Source organism: Hyaena hyaena, unplaced genomic scaffold (genome assembly GCF_003009895.1).
Source record: "Hyaena hyaena isolate Hyena2069 unplaced genomic scaffold, ASM300989v1 scaffold_45, whole genome shotgun sequence".
Lineage (NCBI taxonomy): Eukaryota > Metazoa > Chordata > Mammalia > Carnivora > Hyaenidae > Hyaena > Hyaena hyaena.
In genome coordinates, this window is record NW_024080677.1 from 4,438,963 (window position 1) to 4,464,916 (window position 25,954).

The following is a 25,954-nucleotide window of genomic DNA, read 5'->3' on the forward strand; positions in this document are numbered from 1 at the left end:
GAGAGGAGAGCAAGCAGGCTCCATGCTGTCAGCACAGAGCCCAACATGGGGCTTGGTCCCATGAACCATAAGATGACGGACGACCCAAGCTGAAATCAAGAGTCAGGTGCCCCTAAAAAAAAACCTCTGTTTTCAAAACTTCTTTTGATTGTAACCTACAATAAGGGATACATTTTACATATTGACCTGGTACACATACATGTATATATGTAACTGAAATGAAAATTTTACCAAATAATACTAATCTTACCACCTGTGATGCATGCTAATGTTTTCTTTCCTATACCATTGGAGAAAAGTTACCACCTGCTAAACTGATCATAGTTGGTAGTGTGAAAAGTACTCCGAGTTCAGAGAGGTTTTGTGCTGGTAGGGGTGGCTGGGATGTTTGGCACATCTGGAACAGTGGTGACACATAGTAGGCACTCGTAAGTTTGTTATATACATGACAGTGAGAGAAGTGTGAATTTGGGACAAATTACTGCAGGAAGGCAGAACTGTTTTCTGGATCTAGATTCTACATGAAATTACTTTCCAGTTCAAATACCTATGAGGTGGCTGGGATTAGAGAAAGCACTGGTTTTCCAGGCTTACTGGTTAGAGAGAAACAACTGTAAACAGATTAACTATAATAGATTCCTGTTACTAGGAACCAGGTGAAAAACCTGTGTCATGTTCATTGTAATGGCAGCCTCTGTACTTCCTATGTGGCCTGGTATAAAATATTCTAATGCTTGTTTATTTTGAGAGAGAGAATATGTGTGTGAGTGGGGAGGGTGGGTAGGGAGAGAGGAAGGCAAAGAATGTGAAGCAGGCTCCAAGCTCTGAGCCGTCAGCACAGAACCCGACATGGCGCTTGAACTCACCAACAAGATCATGACCTGAGCTAAAGTCGGACGCTCAACCCAGTCACCCAAGTGCCCCTAAAATATTATAACTTATAAATTATAAAGATCAAGGATATAGCAGGGATGAATATATAAATATTCCTACTGTTCTACTCCTATATATTTATAAGCTATGCCAAACTGGTTCAAATTCTTTCATCTATTTCCTTTGTGCACCCTCCAGGGGGCATACTGACGTGCAAAGACATAAAGATATAGTAATTAGAAATGAGAAAGAAGGGTTTCAAAAGAGAGAACAAATTTGTGTGCACCATTATCTTTGAATGTGTATCAGCTGCTCTTTTTACATATTTAAATGCCTAGTCATAGATATTATACAAGGATTCATGGTTAGAAAAGCAAAGTCAAAACCAATATATCAAATATAAAATTTTAAAATGTAACTTACTTTTGTAGTGGGCTCTGGCTTTGAGCCATAAACAGCTCCTTCCTAAAGAAGTAATTAATCTTCTAAGAAAGGAGAAATCAATAGGGATGTTCTTTGAAGTCATGAATTCTGCTACAGAGGATGATATACCAAGACTATTGCTTTCAATACAGGCATCTAGAAGTTTATTAAAAAGAAGGCTGTACTGTGAGACCTCCACAGTTTCTGGAAAAAAAATAGATAAATAGATAAAATGATAAAATGAAATCAATCTACCCTCTCTCACTACTTTTGTAGTACTCTTGGCACTTTCCTACCCACTACTGGAGTCACAGTCACTAAAAAGTAATCATCTTGTATAGTCTCTAAGAAACAAACAAGCATTCAACAAAAACAAATTCATTTGTTTACCTTGTAACAAAGAATAAGAAAGGAAGCCTGACGCCATTTGCAACAATGTGGACGGAACCAGAGGGTATTATGCTAAGTGAAATAAGTCAGTCAGAGAAAGACAGAGATCATATTCATATATTTTCACTCATATCTGGAATTTGAGACACTTAAAAGAGGCCGTGGGGGAAGGGAAGGGAAAAAAATAGTTACAAACAGAGAGAGGCAAAGCAGAAGAGACTCCTAAATACAGAAAACAAACTTAGGGTTGATGGGACGGGGGAGAGGGGAAAATGGGTGATGGGCGCTGAGGAGGGCCCTTGTTGGGATGAGCACTGGGTGTTGTATGGAAATAATGAATCACAGGAATCTACTCCTGAAGCCAAGAGCATACTGTATGTTAGCTAACTTGACAATAAATTATACTAAAAAAAAAAAAAAGGAAGCTGGACAACTATTGCAGAGGCTGCATTAACACCACTGTCTGTGATTCCACATGTGACTGCATCTGCTATGTCTCAAACAAATGACTTGCACAGCTCTGTTTGCACTGTCTACAGTTCAGACTACAGACTTAATTTTCCATGACTAAAAATAAACCACCGCCTCATAATATTCTCTCTTAAATTAAAAACAAATCTTTTATTGGATATTTATAGTTCTTTCAATTTCTCCCTTAGAAGAAAGTGAAGTCACCTTGGAGACTGAAATCTTTTATTCCCTATATTGAGTCAGTTCAATCTATGACCTAAACTCTCGTCTTTAACATTTCATCTATAGGTTCCTTTAGTGATCCAGGCCTGAGCAAGAAGTTAATCTCCTTACCTTTAGGTCTCTTCCTAAACATCTCCACCAACGGAACTTTCCTGTAACAGGTACTCTGACTGATAAAGAACTGTGGAAAGCCCTCAGGTTAACACTCTCATGAAGTGTAACTTGCCACTCTGAACCCATTACTCAGCTCATTTTGATCCAAATCTTTTGCTCATGTTTCTCTTAACACGGACTCCCTCTGGTCTCTATAGAACTTGAGTGTCAGGATTTGAGAACACTACCTATTATTGTCCCACATTAATATTCCCTTTCATTGAACTTGTCATTTACTAATTTCCTCCATTTATTTCATATTTCCCTACATTCCAAGGTAATGGAAACTAAGCTCTGTATTTAATGTTAGGGAAAAAAGAAAAAGCACTCTTCATTATTCTAATGCAGTGAATTATTTACTGACACAAAGCTTGCTGGGGCATTACTGTTTGCTGCTAACCTGATAGGGAGGGAAAGGGGACTGACGAAAACAGTTAGGAACTGCTGACAATCCAAAGGTAAGCATCTCTGCTTTTGGAAGGAAAGGAAAGGAAAGGAAAAAGGAAAAAGGAAAGGAAAGGAAGAGAGAAAGAGAGAAAAAGAGAGAGAGGGAGGGAGGGAGGGAAGGAAGGAGGGAAAGAAGAAAAACATTGAATTTGCAGAGAATACATTTTACAGAAAACAATTTCATTAAAAATGTATGCTGGAATATAAAACTCAACCAAAACAGGTGGAGAATGGTTTCTTAAACATCAGATGGACATGAGATTGAGACTTTTAGAAAACATACCTTGAGAATTTTGAAAACCTGGTAGATTTTGCAGAACTTCAAATGTCTGTCTGTAAAGGCTCTTGGCTAAGATTTCATGTGCAATTGTGCAGAGCAGGTTATGTCGATTGAGTACATCCAGCCTATCGCAAGGCCACAGTGGTGTGCTGATGATCCATTCTGACTCTTCCAAGAAGAAAAAGTACTAATTCTTTATACTACGTAAATTACACTTAGCAGTACAATTACAACTAATGATTTAAAATATGTTTTGTTAAGTATCAAAATTTAAGTATGTGTATTCAGAAAAGATAACATAATTCAAATTTATCAGAAACAGCTTATATAGTAATGATCACCATCCTAAGGAGATGCAAACTAATGAGTACTTTGTTATACTTATTTTTTCATTTTTCATTTTTATAAGTGTACTAATCAGTTTTTGACTCTGAAGTTAATGTTTATTTTTACATGATAAAAATGTTCCTTTTATAATAAATTGTTATAATGGAAAATATTTGTATGGACAAGTGTAACAATTTTACAATAAAGAATACATAAATAAATTAGTTTTAGTATTTTGGGGAACAGCATCCCCCCCATTTCTTTCTTCTTTGTTTTAAAAAAAATTAAAAACTTTATTTCTGAGAGAGAGACAGCATGAGCAGGGGAGGGTCAGAGAGAGAGGGAGATACAGAATCTGAAACAGGCTCCAGGCTCTGAGCTAGCTGTCAGCACAGAGCCCGATGTGAGGCTCGAACCCATGAACCGTGAGATCATGGCCTGAGCTGAAGTCAGATGCTTAACAGACTGAGCCACCCAGGCGCCGACCCCCCATTTCTTAAATAATTTTTATTATAAATAGTTGGTATGTACATAACATATAATGTATGAAAGTTATAAAAGCAAAATAATAAACTTTAATGAACCCTTCACACAGCTTAAAAAAAAAAGAGAATTATTACCTATAATGCTGAAGTTCCTTAACTTCTGCCTTGATTTGCACATTGAGAAAAACAATAGGAGACTATAATACAGAGCACTGAGGTACTAAAATATAAGAAATGTAAATATTTTATCATTTATCTAATTCCCTCAATCATCATACACCAGGTACATAAATGAAACATTTTTATTATAACACTCAAATCTCATTTCCCTGTTCTTTAACTGGACTAAGTGCAGGCGTCATGTTTTCTTTCTCTTTGGGAGTCTTCCCAGCACAGTGAATACAAAAAGTATTGAGAAAGATTTGGTAATTCATGTACACAATGCCAAAATAAAGGCTTAATTATCCAGTATAACTTTAACACAGGAGCTAGTTTATAAATTAGTAGAGTCCACCTGACGGACAGACTGAATTGCCTTATACTATGTGTTAGGCAACGTTTTACAAGTATTGGTGCTTTATGAATCTTAGCTCATTTAAACAGATACTTCCATTAATTTAATCCCAAATTTGCTTAAATTTTACTTTACTAAGAAATTTAAATGTTATCTTTAAAGAAATTTAAATATTATCTTTTCAAAGACTGCATAAATCATTTGTTAAACCTAATTCCCATTTCTTCCCCATAATTCCCCAAAGTAAAAATGCTGAATCATCATTCCTTATAAACTGAATTTTATTTTTTATCAAATAAGTTCAATTGTTTTTGTTTATCATGTATCTGGCAGACTGGGGTGCCTGGGTGGCTCAGTCTGTTAAGCATCTAACTTCGGCTCAGGTCATGATCTCACAGTTCGGGGGTTCGAGCCCCATGTTGGGCTCTGTGCTGACAGCTCAGAGCCTGGAGCCTGCTTCAGATTCTGTATCTCCCTCTCTAACCCTCCCCTGTTCACACTGTATCGCTCTCTCTCAGAAATTAAAAAAAAAAAACATGTATCTGGTAGATATGTCACATTTATAAAAATAGACAATGTGGCCTTTTCTCATAATAATTGTGTTGTTCTTTATTTAGTACTCATTTTTTTTTTATTGTTAAGGTAGAATAATGGTCACAGTTTTTGAAAGAATAGATGATATTTTAAGAGATTCATTTTGAAATCTTACCAAATTGTGTAGCTATATTAAAAAATCTGAATAAGCTGGTCATTTTATGTACCAAAGTTTAATGAAACTGGTAATTGATTAGTCATTTGAAAATTAATAGCTTTTAATTAATCCATGCCATTCACAACTCTATCAGCATAAACACTTTTATGAAAATTTTATAAGAACTCTTATGAGAATTAAATTTCCAAAAACAAAGAACAGTTTACTAGTATACTTTCATACTGGTTTTATGGTGATAAAAGTTCTTATTGCATTAATCCTCATGTTTTTCAATGTTCCACAGCTGGGAATATTTTCCATTTGTCTAAAACATCTGAGTCAAAATGCAAGCGAATTTTTTATAATAGCCATTCTTTATCCACATACCTTCCAACATACGCATATTCAGTCATTACTCATGCAAGATTGTGAATACAGGGCACTGAGAATATAAAGACTATTAACATTAAGATGGTCTGTAGTGAATGAATTTCCAGGCTAGTCAGTGAGACTATCAAACAACTATCCTTTACCATAGTGAATACTACATATACCATAAGGAATATTCAAAGACACTTTTCTCCTTTTAACATATATATATACACACACACACATATATATATATACACACACATATATATATACATATATATAAACACACATATGTATATATATATATGTATATTTAACATAGTCTTAATCAAATTTCCTTACAGAACTATATGAAAAACTGACTCAATAACTCTGAAATTCATCTAAAAGAATAAGTACTTGAGAATGTGAACAATAGTTTGGAAAAGAGAAGTGAAAGTGGTCTTGCCTAAATAGATATTACACATATTCTAAAGTTACATTAACTAAAGAGTTTGGTGCTACCATAGAAACAGCGATCCCTGGGAGAGAAGGCAAGTACACAAACACACCTAAGCAGATACAAGATTGTAATAAATGATAAAAGTAGAATTTCAAATAAGTTAGTAAAGGGTGAGTTGGGACAATATTTTGGGGAAATAAAAACAATTTTGTTCACATTTCACATTAAAATTTAAAACTAGTAATGAACCAAAAAATTTGAAAAATAATATGAGTAAATATAGGATTTTGAGATAGCTAAGGACTGCCTAAAGCATGATACAAGGGGAGCCTGGGTGGCTTAGTCGGTTGAGCGTCCGACTTTCACTTAGGTCATGATCTCGCAGTTCGTGGGTTCGAGCCCCGCGTCGGGCTCTGTGCTGACTGCCAGCTCAGAGCCTGGAGCCTGCTTCAGATTCTGTGTCTCCCTCTCTCTCTGACCCTCCCCTGCTCACGCTGTCTCTCTCTCTCCTAGAAATAAATAAAAATATAAAAAAAAAATAAAGCATGATACAAAACAAAAATTATTAACAATTTAAAAAGCAGAATCAGACCCATAAATACTGAGAATAAAGTGGTTGTGTGTGTGTGTGTGTGTGTGGGGGAGGGAATGGACAAAATAAGTGAAGGAGAGTGGGAGACACGGACTTCTACTTATGGAATGAAAAAGTTACAGGGATAAAAAGTATAGCAGAGGGAATATAGTGAATGGTATTGTAATAGTGTTGTACGGTGACAGATGTATAGCTGTGGTGAACATAAGCATAATGTATACAGATGTTGAGTTACTATATTGTACACTTGAAACTAATGGAACGGTGTCAGCTATACTGGAAAAAAGAATATTAAAGAAATAAAAAGCTGTACTGAAAAAGAAAACACTAAAAAAAATAAACAGTTTATGTTAGGTAGAAAAAAATGTCAGGTAGACCAATAGAAGAAAAACAAAAATGCAAAAAAAAATCACAAAGTTAAAGGAAAATGAAAAGCTGAGAAAAATATGTGCAAATATTCAACAGATCAAGGAAAAATATCTTTAATATGTAGAACTATCATAATATAAATGGGCATAATATACAGTATGATATTTCCTAAGTGTGATATATATACATTATTGATGGTAAGTACCTGGACTGATTTTTAGATTACATTAAATTTTATTTTATTTTTATTTATTTATTTATTTTTTAACATTTTGTTTTTTTATTTATTTCTAGGAGAGAGACAGCGTGAGCTGGGAAGGGTCAGAGAGAGAGGGAGTCACAGACTGAAACAGGCTCCAGGCTCTGAGCTGGCAGTCAGCACAGAGCCCGACGTGGGGCTCGAACCCACGAACCGCGAGATCATGACCTAAGCGAAAGTCGGACGCTTAACCGACTAAGCCAATCAGGCGCCCCTACATTAAATTTTAATAATTTATTGAACTGTGTACTATAAAAACTATAAAAATAAAAGAGTGCATTAAACTGGTGATTTCAGAGATATTATTGTTCAGGATATGGCCAAGCTGGTTGTTTTACTTCTAAAATAATGTTTATTTTTAAAAAAATTTTTATTTATTATTAAAAAAATTTTTTCTTGATGTTTATTTTTTTGAGAGAGACAGACAGAATGTGAATGGCAGAGGGGCAGAGAGAGAAGGAGACACAGAATCTGAAGCAGGTTCCAGGCTCTGAGCTGTCAGTACAGAGCCTGATGTGGAGCTTGAACTCACAAACAGTGAGATCATGACCTGAGCTGAAGTCAGACGCTTAACTGACTGAGCCACTCAGACGCCCCTTTAATTTTTTTATAGTTTTTTGTTTCTGAGATAGACAGAGAGTGGGGGAGGGGCAGAAAGAGAGAGAGAGAGAGAGAGAGAGAGAGAGAAACTCAAGCAGGCTCTGCATGGTCAGTGCAAAGCCTGATGTGGGGCTGAAACTTACAAAGTGTGAGATCATGAGATGACCTGGGCTGAAACCAAGAGTCAGACGCTTAACCAACTGAGCCACCCAGATGCTCCTAAAATAAAGTTTATTTTAAAAATATAAACGGTCACAGGGGTGCCTGGATGATTCAGCCAGTTAAATGTCGGACTTCAGGTCACAATCTCACAGTCTGGGAGTTCAAGCTCCTTGGAGCCTGCTTGGGATTCTGTGTATCCGTCTCTCTCTTCCCTTCCCCAGCTGGCGTTCTGTCTCTCTCTCTCAAAAATAAACATTAAAAAAAAAAATATATATATATATATATATATATAATCACTATAAAAAATTAAAGCAAAACAGAGAAATAAAAAGAAGAAATTAACAAAAATTGAATATCCTATCACTGAAAATGACCAGAGTTCACATTAGGTGAAAATTACTTGGGAAAGAAGTGCTAATGACCTGAATAGTGGCTATGCCTACATAAGTAGTTATAAGTGAAACTGCTGTATAAAAACAGATACTAAAGATGGCTTGGCCTAACACAACATTGTGTGAACAGAGCTATCCACTGACTGAAAATAAAGATGCAGTTTTTCTTAAATAGTAACAGTGTTTATATGCTTATGTTAGTACTACAGTGGCAGTCACCAGTCTCGGTGTTCAAGCTAACCTTTATGCTAAATTTCCTATTAAAAAAAGGGAAACACTTTGCTAAATAAACAAAAGAAACACACACATATAGGCTTTAAACAACTCTAGCCTAAAACAATATAGATGGACCTTGAGAGCAGTATGCAAAGTGAAATAAGTGAAAAAGAGAAACACCGCACAATCTCACTTGTATATGGAATCTCAGAATCATAGAAAAAGAGATTGGATTTGTGGTTGGATTTGTGTAGGGGTGGAGGTGGGAAAATGGATGAAGGTGGTCAAAAGGCACAAGCTTCTAGTTATAAGTAATACTGGGAACATAATGTACAACAACACAGTGACTATGCTTAACATTGCTGTATGACATACAGGAAAGTTGTTGAGAGTAGATCCTAAGAGTTCTCATCATAAGGGAAAAACATATTTCTCTTTTTTTTTTTTTTACCTATAGGAGATGATGGATATTAACTATATTTATTGTGCCAATCAACTCACAACATATATATCATTATGCCATACTCCTCAAAGTTACACAGTGCCGTATGTCAATTATATCTCAATAAAACTAGAAAAAAAATCTAAAACAAAACCACCTTCAGCCATTTCCTCACTAGGAAGGCACAAAGAGAGTTAAATGAAGAAAATCCATAAATAATGCATAATAAAAATGGTGATGCTTATAGCACTGGTTAACCAAGTAGGGGAGTGACTTGAGGAAGTACGGTTTAGGGATACAGGGGAGGTGTGAGAAATACCCAGAGCTATAGGGTAGCGGTCTTCAAAGTGAGGTCCCCAGACCAGCATCATCATCAGCAACATCTGAGAACTTGTAAGAAATGCAAATTCCCAGGACCCATCCCAGATTTAACGAATCAGGACATCTGGGAATGGGCCAAGCAATTTGTGTTTTAACAATCTTTCAGGGTGTTCTGATGGCCAACTTTGAGAACTACTGTCTTAGATTTATAGAAACAAGACCAGAATCACCATTTTGCTCAAGTGGCTGACTAGGTTAGATCCAGGTCTGTTTGTGTGGTGGGTGCTTCTGCCCTCGTTTCAATTTTACAAAGTCCATTTAAAGGAAAGACTAGGGAAATAACAGTACTGGTATGGGGCTTAAAAATATGGACTCTGCAATCAGACAGACCTGGATTGGAATTCTTTTTTCATACTTATTTGCTTATTCTCTGCCTCGGTGTCTTCATCTTGGGATCCCATCATCTACTTCATGGGGTTAGTGTTGATGGGATAAGTGTGTTAGTGCTAACACACTTAGCACAATGCTTGGTATATAGCAAATTACTACGTTATTATTAAATCAATAATGAAGAGATATATTACAATTTGAAAACAGATCAAGAACATGAATAATTCACTAAAGAATAAGTAAAAATGGGAAAAAGGGGAGAGTTAAATTTTCTAATAAGTAATTAAATGCAAAGTAAAGCAGCAAATATCACTTTTTCTCTATCGAACTAGCAAAGAGAAAAGAATAATACTCAAAAAATAATAGTGGTGAGGGTGTTTCATAACCTGCATCTTCACATGCTGGTAAGACTAATTACTACAAACTTTCTAAAGGTGTAGGGTCCTTTTACATTCCATTTGCAGAGATAAGAAAGACCTGGAATGGAATGTATTGAGTCGCCAGATTAGGGATTGCAGAGACTGGAATGCACCAGTCTGTCTGATAATGAAAGACCACAGTATTCGGCACTAACACTGTTTATATGTACATGTGACCTCTAAAACGACAATGTCTTTATAGAAGAGATACCGTGTAATAGTTCTCTAGGCTTTTCTTACAAAGGGAGGCTTTCTAATAAACTCAAGATGATACCCTGATGAAAATCTGAATGTGAATAAGGGCAAATCTACCAACATTTACCAAAAGCTTTAAACTGCCTTATGCTTTAACCCAGCAATTCCATCAGAATTTATCCTAAGGACATAATATCAGCAGGAGTGTTTAGCATGGATTATTGTTTATGATGGACATCTGAAAACAAGCTAGATGGAAAGTGGGTCCATGGATATATTTATGTATCTATATTTATATACATATATACTTATTCATAAGGTGGAAAGTTGCATTCTGTTAAGTGATGCTGTAGAAGAACATTCCTTTACACAGAAGATGTCTACAGAAAGACTGTTCCCTGAACAAAAAAAGGCAAGGTACAAAAAAAGTCTATATAGTAACATTAAAGTGGTTAACAGTCATTTCTGGGCGGACTGAATAAAGAATTTTCATCATCAAGTTTTTCTTATCTACCTTTTCCTACTGGTTGCTAATGAACATGTGTTACTTACATTGAGGCAATAAAATTTATTTTAAAGTTCAAAGGCAGCTTCTCAATAAATGGCATAACTTTTTACAAAATGTATATTCTAGGGAGTTAAAGATTTCATCATCAAGTTTTTCTTATCTACCTTTTCCTACTGGTTGCTAATGAATATGTGTTACTTACATTGAGGCAATAAAATTTATTTTAAAGTGCAAAGGCAGCTTCTCAATAAATGGCATAACTTTTTAGAAAATGTATATTCTAGGGAGTTAAAGACACTTATTCTTCAGCTTCCAAACCATGATTATAAATTATGGTTTAAAGCCCTTTTTTAATGCTGGTACAGGGAGAAGGCAGGAATGTATTGTTCATCTGCCAAGATACAAGCTACTAGTGCTGAGAGTTTTAAATGTCAAATTGAGAAGCCAAAATAATAGATGTTTCTCATCATAAAGTCTGCCACTAACTAAATATGTAAAGTATTTTGCATTTCTCAACCGCAAGTAATGTGTAACCCTTTGATAAAAAGTTTAGTAGGTAATAAGTGCATAGGTTTTCAAAAGGAAAACATAGAGAAATAAGATGGCAGAGCAGGAGGGGGACCCTAGGCTTGCCTTGTCCCTTGAACACAGCCAGATAAATATCCAGTCATTCTGAACACCCAAGAATTTGATCTGAGGATTGAGAGAGCAAAACTGCACAACTAGAGGGAGAAAATGACCACAAATGGCCACATCATGGAAGGTAGGAGCCACCGAGAGCTGATTTGGGAAAGAAAAGCACTGCAGGTGCTGTGAAGGGGAGGGAGTCCTGATGATGGAGAGATAGAGAGAGAGACAGCGCGAGCGAGTGAGAGAGCATGAGCGCATGTGCGCACACAGGGGACTGCACAAGAAAACTCTTTCCCCAGAACCACAGGAGAGGAAAAGGAGAGGAGCGGAGCACAAAGCCTGAAGTCTTGGAGGTCTGCACCATGGCTGTGCCTAGTGGCTCTGGTGGGGAAAGACTATGAAGACCTGGGAGAGGCCAGCAAGGTCTGAGGACCCTCTGGGTCACATGGGAAGACACAGTTCCCGAGTGTCACCACAGCCTGTGCGGGGGACAAAACACCCAGCAGCACCCATGGGCCGCCCTGCTCTCAAGCACAGGAGAAGAGACACAAGTATGGGAAGCACATCTTGGTGGCAGCTTTGTGCTGTGCTTTACCATCAACTCCAAACTGCTGTGCTCTCTTGTGACCGTTTTACACAGCAAACCAGCAAATGGCAGGCATACAGTGAGACCCTCCCCCAGAGGGCAGCATGGCTCTGCACAGCCTGGACTGCTAAAATCTGGAGTTGTGACACCCACCTGTGCACCTGAGATAAAACAGGAATTCTGTGTGGCCTGGCAGGCAGACGGCTGGCGCACTGGCCGGGGGAAGGCAGGAATGTGACAGAAGCTGGGGACACAAAAGGGGTGACTGTCTGCTCTTCTGTGAGGGCTCCCTGAAGACTGGTGGGTGTGTGAGCTCCCTGCTCTGGGGACAAGAGAGTGGGGCTACGCCATCCCTCCCAACCAATTGGCACTGACTCACCTCATGGAGCAAAAGAGTGCCACCCAGTGTAGGCCAGAGCAGCTTACAGCAAGGTGCCCCTCACCTTCCCCTGGTGCCCTGCAGGTCACCTCCTCTAGGGCAAGCCCACCTGAGAATGAGCATAGCAGGCCCCACCCACCCTCATGGCACCAGCACAAAACCCTCTGATGCACTAAGTCTACTGATCACAGAGTGCTGCAAAGCTTCAGCTCTAGGGGAAATAGAACCCAGCTTCTTCTTCTTCTTCTTTTTTTTTTAGATCTAGCTTCTTTTAATAAGAATACCAAAATACACAAATACACCAAGGATCTAGCTTCCTTCTTTTTTTGAAAAAAGTTTAATACTTTTATTTATTTCTGAAAGAGAGAGACAGCATGAGGAGGGGAGTGTCAGAGAGAGAGGGAGTTACAGAATCCAAAGACAGGCTCCAGGCTCTGAGCTAGCTGTCAGCACAGAGCCTGACGTGGGGCTTGAACCCATGAACCGTGAGATCATGACCTGAACTGAAGTCAGACGCTTAACCGACTGAGCCACCCAGGCACCCCCTCTTTCTTCATTTTTTTGAACTTAATATAGCCATTACTCTCAGGAGCAAGAATATGACAAGTTTTCCTAACAATCACACACATGCACACACAAAAACCAGTGACTCAGACAAAACGACAAGATGGAGGAATTCACACCAAAAGAAAGAACCGGATGAAGTCATGGCCAGGGATTTAATCCATACAGATATAAGTAAGATGGTCTGAATCAGATTTAAAATAATAATCATAAGGATACTAGCTGGGCTTGAGAAAAGCATGGAAGACACTAAAGAATTCCTTACTGCACAGATAAAAAAAAACTAAGAAATAGTTGAGCCGAAATAAAAAATGTTATAACTGAGATGCAAAACTAACTGGATGTAATGATGATAAAGAAGCAGAGGAACAGGGGCGCCTGGGTGGCTTAGTCGGTTAAGCGTCCGACTTTCGCTTAGGTCATGATCTCGCGGTTCGTGGGTTCAAGCCCCGCGTCGGGCTCTGTGCTGACTGCCAGCTCAGAGCCTGGAGCCTGTTTCAGTCTGTGACTCCCTCTCTCTCTGACCCTCCCCTGCTCACGGTGTCTCTCTCAAAAAAAAAAAAAAAAAAAAAAAAAAAAAGAAGCAGAGGAACAAACCAGTGGTGCAGAAGATAAAATTATGGAAAATACTGAAGCTGAAAAAAAGAAGGAAAGAAAGGTACTGGATCATGGATGTAGACTTAGGGAACTCAGCGACTCCTTAAAGCACAAAAACATTCCTATCATAGGAGTCCTGGAGGAAAAAGAGAAAGAAAAAGGACCAGAAAGTTTATATGAGCAAATTATAGTGAAAACCTCCCTTATCTAGGGAAGAGATCCAAATCCACTACAACCACACAGAACTCCCATTAAATTCAACAAAATCCAGTCATCACCAAGACATATAGTCAAATTCACAAATACACATATAAGGAAAAAATCCTGAAAGAAGCAAGGGGGGAAAATTCTTAACCCACAAAGGAAGACAGATCAGGTTTGTAGCAGATCTGTCCAGAGAAACTTGGCAGGCCAGAAGAGAGTGGCATGATATACTCAACATGTTAAATGGGAAAAATAGGCAGCCAAGAATACTTAATCCAGCAAGGCTGTCATTCAGCATACAGGAAAGATAAAGAGTTTCCCAAACAAAAACTAAAGGAACCACTAAACCTAGCCCTGTAAGAAATATTAAAGGGGACTCTCTGAGTGTGTGTGTGTGTGTCGGGGGGGGGGGGCGGGGGGGAGACCAAAAGCATAAAGACTAGAAAGGAAGAGAGAACATCACCAGAAACACCAACTTTACAGATAACACAGTGGCACTAAATTTTTATCTATCAATAATAGCTCTAAATTTAATGGACTAAAAGCTCAAATCAAAAGATACAGGGTATCAGAATGGATAAAAAAAACCAAGGCCCATCTATCTGCTGCCTACAAGAGGATCACTTTAGATCTATAGACACCTGCAGACTGAAAGTGAGGGGATAGATAATGATTTACCATGCTAACAGATGCCAAACAAAGCCAGAGCACCCATACTTATATCAGACAAACTAGATTTTAAACCAAAGACTGAAATGTGAGATGAAGAAGGGCATTGTACCATAATTAAGGGATCTATCCATCAAGAAGATCTAACAATTGTAAATATTTGTGCCCCCAACTTGAAAAACTCAAATATATACATCAATTAATAACAAACATAAAGAAACTCACTTTATATCAAACTTATCATTTATATCAAACTTATTGATAATAATACAATAATAGTAAAGGACTTTAACATGCCTCTTACAGCAATGGACAGATCATCTAAGCAGATCAACAAAGAAACAATAGGCTTGAATGACACATTGGACCAGATGGACTTAACAGATACATTCACAACTTTTCATCCTAAAGCTGGAAAATACACATTCTTCTTGAGTGAGCATGGAACATTCTTTTTTTCTTTTTTCTTTTTAAAAAATGTTTTAAAATTTATTTCTGAGAGAGCGTGAGCAGGGAAGGGTTAGAGAGAGAGGGAGACACAGAATCCGAAGCAGGCTCCAGGCTCTGAGCTAGCTGTCAGCACAGAGCCCAATGTGGGGCTCAAACCCATGAACCATGAGATCATGACCTGAGCTGAAGTCAGACACTTAATCGACTGAGCCACCCATGCTCCCGGAGCATGGAACATTCTACAGATTAGATCACATATTGGGTCACAAGTACAAAATGACTGAGATCATACCATGCATATTTTCAGACCACAACATTATGAAACTTGAAATCAACCACAAGAAAAAATTTGGAAAGACCATGAACACTTGGAGATAAAAGAACATCCTACTAAAGACTGAATGGGTTAACCATGAAATTAAAGAAGAAATTTTTAAAAAATACATGGAAGAGAGGCACCTGGGTGGCTCAGTCAGTTAAGTGTCTGACTTTGGCTCAGGTCATGATCCCACAGTTCATGGGTTCGAGCCCCGCACTGGGCTCTGTGCTGACAGCTAGCTCAGAGCCTGGAGCCTGTCTTGGGATTCTGTGACTCTCTTTCTCTCTGACCCTCCCCTGCTCACACTGTCTCTTTCTCAAAAATAAATAAAACATTAAAAATTTGTTCTTCAAAATACATGGAAGCAAATGAAAATGAAAACATGACAGTCCAAAACCTCTGGGATACAGCAAAGGAGGTCCTAAGAGGGAAGCACACTATAATGCAGGCCTACTTCAAGAAGTAAGATGTACCCTGGATAAACAACCTAAAGTACACTAAAGAAGGTAGAAAAGGAACAGCAAGTAAAGCCTAAATCCAGCAGAAGCAGGGAAATAATAAAGATTAGAGCAGAAATAAACAAAATAGAAACAAACAAACAAACAAACCCAGTAGAACAGATCAATGAAACTAAGAGCTGGTTCTTGGAAAGAATTAACAAAATTGATAAACGCCTAGCCAGATTTATAAAAAAATAAAAGATACAGATAATAAATAAATAAATAAAATAAAAAATAAGAGAGAAGTGATCACAACCAACATCACAGAAATACAAACAATTATAAGGGATTAAAAATTATATGCCAACAAACTGGGCAATCTGGAAGAAATGGACATATTCCTATAAACATACAAACTACCAAAACTGAAACAGGAAGAAAGAGAAAATCTGAACAAACTCAAACCAGCAAAGAAATGGATCCAGAAATCAAAAATCTCCCAACAAACAAAAGTCCAGGGCCAGAGAGCTTCCCAGAGGAATTCTACCAGACATTTAAATAAGAGTTAATACCTATTCTTCTCAAACTTCCAAAAAATAGAAATGGGAGGAAAAGTTCCAAATTCATTCTATGAGGCCATCATCACCTTGAATCCAAAACCAGACAAAGACCCCACTAAAAAGGAGAATTATAGGCCAACATCCCTGATGAACACTGAATGCAAAAATTCTTAACAAGAGACCAGCAAATCGAATCCAACAATACATTAAAAGACTTATTTACCATAAATTACGTGGGATTTATTTCTGGCTGCAGGATTGGTTCAATATTTGCAAATCAATCAATGTGATACACCACCTTAATAAAAAAAAAAAAGATAGGAACCACATGATCGTCTCAATAGATGAAAAAAAAAGGCATTTGACAAAACATAGCCTCCATTCTTGACATAAATGCTAAACAAAGTAGTTGTAGATGGAACATACCTCAACACCATTGAAAGCCATATACAAAAGACCCCTAGCCAATATCATCTTTAGTGGAGAAAAACAGCTTTTCCTATATAGTCAGGAATAAGACAGGGATATCTATTCTCACTGCTGTTACTTACCATAGTATTGAAGTCTTAGCCTTACCAATCAGACAACAAAAAAGAAATGAAAGGCATCCAAATTGGCAATGAAGAAGTCAAACCTTTGCTCTTTGCAGATGACATGATATGCTATACAGAAAACCTGAAAGACTCCCCCCCCCAAAATTGCCAGAACTAATACATAAATTCAACAAAGTTGCAGGATATAAAATCAATGTGTAGAAATCTGTGGCTGGTTCTACACATCAATAAAGCAGCAGCAGAAAAAGAAATCAAGGAATCAATCCCATTTACAATTGTACCAAAAATCATAGATACCTTGGAATAAACCTAACCAAAGAGGTAAAAAATCTGTACTATGAAAACTATAGAACACTTATGAAAGAAACTGACAAGGACACAAAGAAATGGAAAAACATTCCATGTTTGTGGACTGAAAGAACAAACATTGTTATAATGTTGATACTACCCAAAGCAATCTACACATTTAATGCAGTCCCTATCAAAACACTACTAGCAATCTTCACAGAGCTAGAACAAACAATCCTAAAATTGGCATGGAACCACAAAAAACCTTGAATAGCCAAAGCAATCCTGAAAAAGAAAAGGAGTGGTGCCCAGGTGGCTCAGTTGGTTAAGAGTCTGACTTTAGCTCAGGTCATGATCTCATGGTTCATGAGTTCAAGCCCTGCATCAGACTCTGTGTAGACAGCTCAGAGCCTGGAGCCTGTTTCAGATTCTGTGTCTCCCTCTCTCTCTGACCCTCCCCTGCTCTCTCTCTCTCTCTCACACACACACACTCTCTCTCTCTCAAAAATAAACATTAAAAGAAAATTAAAAAAAAAAGGAAAGCAGAAAAAAGGGAATTTCACAATTCTGGACTTCAAGCTATCTTACAAAGCTATAGTCATCAATACAGTACAGTACTGACACAAAAACATACACATAAATCAATGTAACACAACAGAAAACCCAGAAGTGGACCCACAAGCATACGGTCTACCAATCTTCAACAAAGCAGGTGAGTGTATCCAATGGAAAAAAGACAATCTCATCAGCAAATAGTGCTGGGAAAACTGGACAGCAACATGCAGAAGAATGAAACTGGACCACTGTTTTATACTGTACACAAAAAGAAATTCAAGATGGATGAAAAGACCTAAATGTGAGAAAGGAAACTATCGAAATCCTAGAGGAGAACACAGGCAACACCCTCTTTGACTTCAGCCATAAGAGACTTAAAAAATCGTGAGACCCAAAAAATTTTTTTAGTGTTTATTTTTAAGAGAGAGAGAGAGAGAGAGAGGGAGGAAGGAAGAGATGGTAGGGGGAGGAGAGAGAGAGAGAGGGGGTGGAAGGGAGGAGGGAGGGAGAGAATGTGAGAGGGGGAGGGGCTGAAAAAGGGAGGGGGGACAGAGAATCTGAAGCAGGCTCTGTGCTGACAGCAGAGAGCCTGATGCAAGGCTTGAACCCATAAACTGTGAGATCATGACCTGAGCCAAAATCAGACATTTAACCAACTGAGCCACCCAGGCACCCCAAAGACTCTTAATAATAGAGGACAAACTGATGGTTGATGAAGGGAGGTGGATGGATAATGGGCCAAAAGGGTGAAGGACATTAAGGAGGGCACTTGTTGGGATGAGCACTGGGTGGTATATGTAAATGATGAATCACTAAATTCTACTTTTGAAACCAATATTTACACTGTATGTTAACTAAATACAATTTCAATAAAAATTTGGAAAAAAATAAAAAAGAAAATCAAAAGGAAAAATATAGAAAAATCATATGGAAGAAGTTAATCTTCCTCCTATCTGTGTCCTCCAAGCACTAAATTCTTCTTCCCAGAAGCAAACATCATCATCTGTTTCTTGTGCCTCCTTCTAAAAATATTTTAAGTGTATAAAAGGAAATACGTGTGTGTGCATCTTATTTATGTTACTGTGGACACTGTTCTGTATATTCCTTGTTTTCATCTGGCAACAGATCCTGGAGATCATTTCAAATGAATATCTGTAGATATGCCTCATTCGACTTCATCATATGGCTATCACAGTTAATCAACTTGTACTCTCTTAATGAACATTTAAGGTATGTGGAATTCTTTGTTAGCACTGTGATGGTTAAAAAAAAGATTCTAGGGGTTCCTGACTGGCTCAGTTGGTTGAGCATCTAACTTGCTTTCAGCTTAGGTCATGATCCCAGGGTCCCAGAGTTGGGCTCTGCGCTGAGCACAGAGCCTTCTTGAGATTCTCTCTCTCTCTCTCTCTCTTAAAAAAAAAAAAAAAAAAAAAAAAAAAAAAAAGATTCTAGATAACTTACAGTACATACTTGTGTTTGCAAGAGAAATTCTAGAAACAGAGATGAAACATAAAAGGAAATACACACTATTAGATTTTGACAGATATTTTGCCAAAAAGCCCCTAAAGACAATGTGTGTGAATGCCTGTTTCTCTATACTCTCATGAAATGTAGATCACTGAACTCTTACTTTGCTACTCTGACAGGTTTTTGTAATTTTAATGTATTATTTTTCTTATTATGAGTATTACTCTCATGTATTACAAGTGAGGTAGAATCCTTTGTATTTCCTTTCTTGAGAAAGGCCTGTTTACTGCAGAATACTTTTAACAACAAAATAATTCTGGAGAGCACTTAGTATACTTCTGTGGGCTCTTCCTTTTTTCTTTTTTTTTTTTTAAATATTTATTTCTAGGAGAGAGAGAGAGAGACAGCGTGAGCAGGGGAGGGTCAGAGAGAGAGGGAGTCACAGGCTGAAACAGGCTCCAGGCTCTGAGCTGGCAGTCAGCACAGAGCCCGACGCGGGGCTTGAACCCACGAACCGCGAGAACATGACCTAAGTGAAAGTCGGACGCTTAACCGACTAAGCCACCCAGGCGCCCCTGTGGGCCCTTCTTTTAAAGAAGTAAATTTTTACTTATGAAAATGACTTTCAGTTGAAATTATCCCTGTGAAAGGAAATCCTGTTATAGCTTACAGAATTTTTAAAGATTAAAAAAAAAGAATTTTTAAAGAGAGCATTGAATTGTAGAAATTTTAAATCTCCACAGACCATTCCACACCCTTCACACAAATGTTCCTTAATGCTCTAGTCTGAGAAAGACTAGTTTCTCCAGAATTTTTAGGCTGAAATTTCCTATCATCAGGTGACCCAAGCTCATTTTTATCCATCATTTTAACCTTTCCACTCTTGCCACATCTCTCCTTCTCAACATAGCTTGTGAGTTTTGGCTTACATTTTGTTCATTTCTATTTTTGTATTTTGGTTACACTTCCCCACGTAGCAAACTTCACTAGCTATATTTGTTAAGTTGAAGAAAATCTTTTCCAACAAGCTTTTGATCCTGAAGTCCACTTGGAACCTCTGTATTCCATGAACTCTCAGCCCTGAACAAATATAAGGCATTATACATATGTATGCAATTATTCCATGTATATAATATGAATTATATATTCATATATATAAATATGTATGTGTGCATGCATATGTGCTTGTGTTAGTGTAAAGATTATCTATTTGCTCTACCTGTGTATATATTCTATCTTCCCACCTAAACTCAGGGATTTTTTTTTTTAATTTCTTTAATGTTTATTTACTTTTTTTTTTTTTACACAAATAGTTTGTCAAATTAGTTTCCTTTTTTTTTTTTTTTTTTTACAAATAGTTTATTGTCAAATTAGTTTCCAATGTTTATTTACTTTTGAGAGGGAGAAAGACAGAGTACAAGCAGAGGAGAGGCAGAGAGAGAGGGAGACACAGAATACGAAGCAGGTTCCAAACTCTGAGTTGTCAGCACAGAGCCGACTCAGGGCTGAAACCCATGAGCTGTGAGATGAGATCATGACCTGAGCCAAAGTTGGACCTTTAACCCACTGAGCCACTCTGGCGCCCCATAAACCCAGAGATTCTTGAACTTTCTTCACTGTTATTCCATTTTATCAAATAAAATCTGCTTGATGGTTTAAGTAGCAGAGGTTCCATTAGACAGCATGCTGTGTTATCCGTGTGATCTCTAAATTTTTATTTACCTCACAGCAAACCAATCTTAAGTGTGTCTGCTGGCTTAATTTCATTGTAATTTCTGCTGGAGGATTAATTTACTAGGGAAGTGGCTTTACTTGTCCTGGTTTGAAGTCATGTTTGCCTGTATGTACAAAGGTTAAGAGTTCATACAGATTATAATAGGGATTTACTTCCCCCAACAGCAGCTGAAGCCTGGGCTCTGAAGCTGGACTGTCTGGATTTGAATACAGCCTCCACTTCTTACTTGTATCATTTTGGGCAACAGGTTTAATGTCTCTGACATTTTTTAACTAACAAAAAAAAGGGGGTTATACTAATTCCAAACTTATAGGGTTTCTATAACAATTACCTGAAATAATCGATGGAAAGCATTTATTAGTATCATACTTAGGCCAAAGTAAGAACTAGCTTATCAATAAAGGGTCATACAATTTTTTTCTTTAAGGTGAGGTTAACTTTCTCCTTCCATTTTACACATCAACCATCTTTCCTACCCACATGATCACTAGCGTTTATTAGGCCAAATTACCACTCACAATTCAACATCAACTTAAGGTAATTACATAGACAAGAATTTATAACAACAAATTATATGATGCTTGCGTATATCAGAACTTACCCCTCAACACCCAAATAGCACCATCAAGGCTTCCACTTTTTAGAAAAATCTCTGCTGCAATATTCACAATTTGACATCTTGGTGCTAACTTCGCAGGCCCTGTGAGTCCTTTTAAACTTGTAAAATGTATTTTCAGTTCATATAGTTTATCTAAGACCTTCCTTCCCTAGAGTAAAAATAAAGAACACTAATTGAGTATTATTCCTGTAGAGTATCACAGAGACACAAAATCAGTAATTATATAGAAACCAATGATCCAATTTGAATCATCCTTCTAGACTGATGGTTTTCAAACTGCTCTAAGACCCTTTCTTTCAGCCCCCTCCTGCTTAGCCACAAAGACAGACAGGGAAGGGAAGGAAGCAGGGCTTTGCTTCATATTAATCCTCACACTGTGGACCCCTTTTTTCAAGTGTTTATATACTTGTGCTTCCCCTAAAGATTTCATTTGGAAAAAGGATATCTTGCCCTAATGTGGAAAACTACTGAATATAAGTTTTTACATTTCTTCTGTTGATCACCCTAAGAGTCAAGAGGGAGAGACAGAGAAAATCGAGATAATGTCTTATCAAATTTATATAAATAATGATAGTGAGGGAAAAAATAATAAAACAGCTGGCTGAAAACTGTCTTTTTTAATTCAACAGACTAATTATTTCACATAGTCTACATAAAAGATTATCTCTAGTCTGGACATCAGAAATTAGACATATATTATTTTATGTCAGGAGTCAGCAAACTTTTTCTATAGACGGCCAGATAGTAAATACTTAGGCTCTACAGGTCACATTTAGTCAGTGGCACATTCTTTTTGGTAGTTGTTTTTATTTTCTAACTCTTTAATAATGTAAAAAACATTCTTACCTCTTGAGATATAAAAAGACAGTGAGGGCCAGATTTGGCTCTTAATTTATGGACTCTTGTTTTATATTCTATTCTATGCTCTTTGAGTCAGATGCATATTGTGATGTCAAAGTATTTTTAAGCTGCCTATATAAATGAATATACTTTAGCTTACTTTTAATAGTTTTACTTTTGTATTCAAAATGAACAGGTTTCCACTAAAAAATTCATACTAAGTTAAATAAATATTTATTCCAAATAAGATAGTGAAACTTTTTATTTATTTATTTATTTATTACAAATAGTTTATGTCAAGATAGTGAAACTTATTTAAAAAAAATTTTTTTTAATGTTTTATTTATTTATTTCTAGGAGAGAGAGAAAGAGAGACAGCGTGAGCAGGGGAGGGTCAGAGAGAGAGGGAGTCACAGACTGAAACAGGCTCCAGGCTCTGAGCTGGCAGTCAGCACAGAGCCTGACGCGGGGCTTGAACCCACAAACTGTGAGATCATGACCTGAGCTGAAGTCAGACGCTCAACCAACTGAGCCACCCAGGTGCCCCTAGATAGTGAAAATTTTAAATTGAAATTCAGGTACAAACCCACTAACCTCTTAAGAAATAATACTAACCAAGTAAAATGAAAATATAACCTAAAATTGTAGTAAATTCAATCTTTTTCAAAAAGGTTTTATCATGTAGTCCTCAAGTTCTCAAGCGTTAAATATCTAAGAAATTAATGCTATGATGAACCTTAAGCCAGACTGTGAGACCAGGGACAAGGTACATTCTGCCCATCCCACTATGTGATCACATACTGATCACACATCAGTCATCACAGTGTGTGCTAAACCACTTGAGGAGCTTGGAGACTAAAGTACAAGGATTCTGTTGCTGTCGTTTTTGTGTTTTTTTTTTTTTTTTTAATTAAAAACAAAATCCACTGGGGTGCGAGGGTGGCTCAGTTGGTTAAGTGTCCAACGTCAGCTTAGGTCATGATATCTCAGTTCATGAGTTCGAGCCCCATGTCTGGCTCTGTGCTGACAGCTTGGAGCCTGGAGCCTGCTTTGGGTTTTGTGTCTCCCTCTCTCTCTGCCCCTCCTCTGCTCACACTCTGTCTTTCAAAAATAAATAAACATAAAATTTTTTTAAAAAATCCATGTATTTGTATATGTATGAGTGACCCTGAGCTTAAGTGTTATTGAACACATTCAATTAAGAAATAACCTTTTTATGAGAATAACAAAAGATCCATTATAATAGTTGACTTAGTACTGACCACACTCTCAACTGCTGCATGCATCCTTCAGCACTCCCTTTTTATTTTAGATTTTCCGGTCTTCTACTTTATTTCACTTTATTGAATCTATAACCACCTGCTACCTCAGGGAAATCTAAAGAACGGTAGTTTAGTATAGTCCAGAATAAGCAGGCCACTTCTATGGTGAGCTAAACCCTAAAGAAGATATCAAGATATATGGGATAGAGTGTTCCAGAGCATTTTAGGAGGTGATTCTTAAGGAGTCCTGTTGTGAATTTCCTGGATTCATCTTAAAAAAAAAAAAGGTCTTGAACTCTCGCAATATGGTATTTAGCAGAGCTTCCCAAGTGCTCCCTATAGTGAGATACTTCATGGTAGCTGGTCTCCTGCTACTCCCTTTCTTTCCACACTTACGTAATATACTACCTAATAATTTACCTACCAGTCTGGGACTCATTTTGCCTCTTGCAACATTATTAGCAAATTTCTAATTTGCAGTGTTAACTATATTCTGTTAAAAAATTTAAAATTAACACTCTCTGTACTAAGCCCAAACAAAATTTAATGACATACCTTGGCCCACTGCAACAGCTTGTGATAGAAGTACATAGCACTGATTCCAATTCTTCCCAGCAAAGTTTTATCTACTTCACTATTTTGTGGATCTTTGCTAACTGAAACACAAAGTAGGCATATGGAAAAAAGTGGAAAAGCCATTTAAAATGACAGAAAAGGCAAATTAATATGAAATTATTGACACTAGACCAAAGACCTGGTGTTGGCAAACCATAGCCTGCATGCCAAATCTGGCGTGTGGTTGGTTTTTGTATGGCCTGTGGGCTAAAAATGGCTTCCCTATTAAAAAATTTGTTTTTAATGATTTTATTTATTTTTGGGAGAGAGAGAGAGAGAGAGCATGAAGAGGGGAGGGGCAGAGAGAAAGAGGGAGACACAGGATTTGAAGCATACTCCAGGCTCCAAGCTGTTAGCACAGAGTCCAATATGGGGCTCAAACCCATGAACTATGAGATCATGACACGAGCTGAAGTCAGACACTTAATCAACTGGGCCACCCAGGCGCCCCATGTTTCCCTATTTCTAAAGAGTTTGAAAGGAAAACCATGTAACACATATCGAATGTGAATGTGTAAAGCCTAAAACATTTAGTACCTCTCCCTTTGCAGAAAACATTTGCTGACCCCTGATAAAAAATATATAGCAGTGAAGGGGCGCTTGGGTGGCTCAGTCAGTTGAGTGTCTGTCTCCTGATTTCAGCTCAGGCCATGATCTCATGGTTTGTGGGATTGAGCCCCAAGTCAGACACTGCATTGATGGCGGGGAGCCTGCTTGGGATTCTCTCTCTCTCTTTCTCTCTCTCTCTCTCTCTTTCTCTCTCTCTCTCACTCTGCCCTTCTCCTGCTTACACTTGCTCTCTCCCTCTCAAAATACACAAATAAACATTAAAAACATATATAAATAGCTGTGAAGAGCTCATGTAAAAAAAAGTCTCAAAAACATTAATTTTGTTGACTTGTAGTAGTGAAGATAGTAAGAACTTTAATGATTCAAAAATTCAGGTGCTCCAGTATAATTTGCAATAGTTTCACCAATCTGAATGAAAAGAAAAATAAGAACATGACACATGAGATATTAAAACACCAATTCTTGACCTTATATCATTATTATCTAACTTCATAACAAAAAGATGGAAATATTTATAAAGAGAAGTATCTGAAATCTGCAATATTAACTTATCCTTAACGTGGAAAACATTAAGAGCTTTACATTCCTGTTAAGAACACTGTACCATGCTAACATGCATAATACTTAGACCCAATTAGTGACGTTTTACCTGTTTCAGCAAATTCACAAAATGGAACACCTGGTCTCTCTTCTTTACAGTCTTTTGTTAGTGTTTCAGCAATACAAGCACAAAATCTCTGGAAGTCTGCAAAGTTTTCACAGCCCATTTTTGTGTTAATGTATAAATTTCCCAATTTGGTCCAGTCACCTTTCTCTTTACAATGCTATCAGAATTATTAGAAACAAAACAAAAAAAGCATGAAAGTTGCCATTTATGCAAACATATTATGGAATAGGTACATGCAGACATTATATATACAGAAATCAATAAGACAATATCTCTGCAGAGCTTATACACTTCCTGACAGTGTTATACCATTAAAAACTTTCTACTGTACAATTTGGGTTTCTGACTATAGCATAGTCTCTATAATTCCAGATAGCAATATGCATTTAATAATCTTCTTCCTAATGTACTTAATGATGTCACCCTCAG

General features: G+C 37.3%; 1 protein-coding gene across 1 annotated transcript in view; it reads right to left on the reverse strand.

The window, feature by feature from the left end:
- The window catches only part of TOPAZ1 (testis and ovary specific PAZ domain containing 1), a 106,979-nt gene that overhangs the window by 7,795 nt on the left and 73,230 nt on the right, over window positions 1–25,954 (reverse strand). The window contains exons 14-18 of the mRNA XM_039230343.1: window positions 25,508–25,682; window positions 24,229–24,329; window positions 21,554–21,719; window positions 3,263–3,427; window positions 1,297–1,500 (exon numbers count right to left, since the gene is read on the reverse strand). Of these exons, the coding sequence (XP_039086274.1) occupies window positions 1,297–1,500; window positions 3,263–3,427; window positions 21,554–21,719; window positions 24,229–24,329; window positions 25,508–25,682 (811 nt within the window). The remainder of the gene's footprint in view (window positions 1–1,296; window positions 1,501–3,262; window positions 3,428–21,553; window positions 21,720–24,228; window positions 24,330–25,507; window positions 25,683–25,954) is intronic.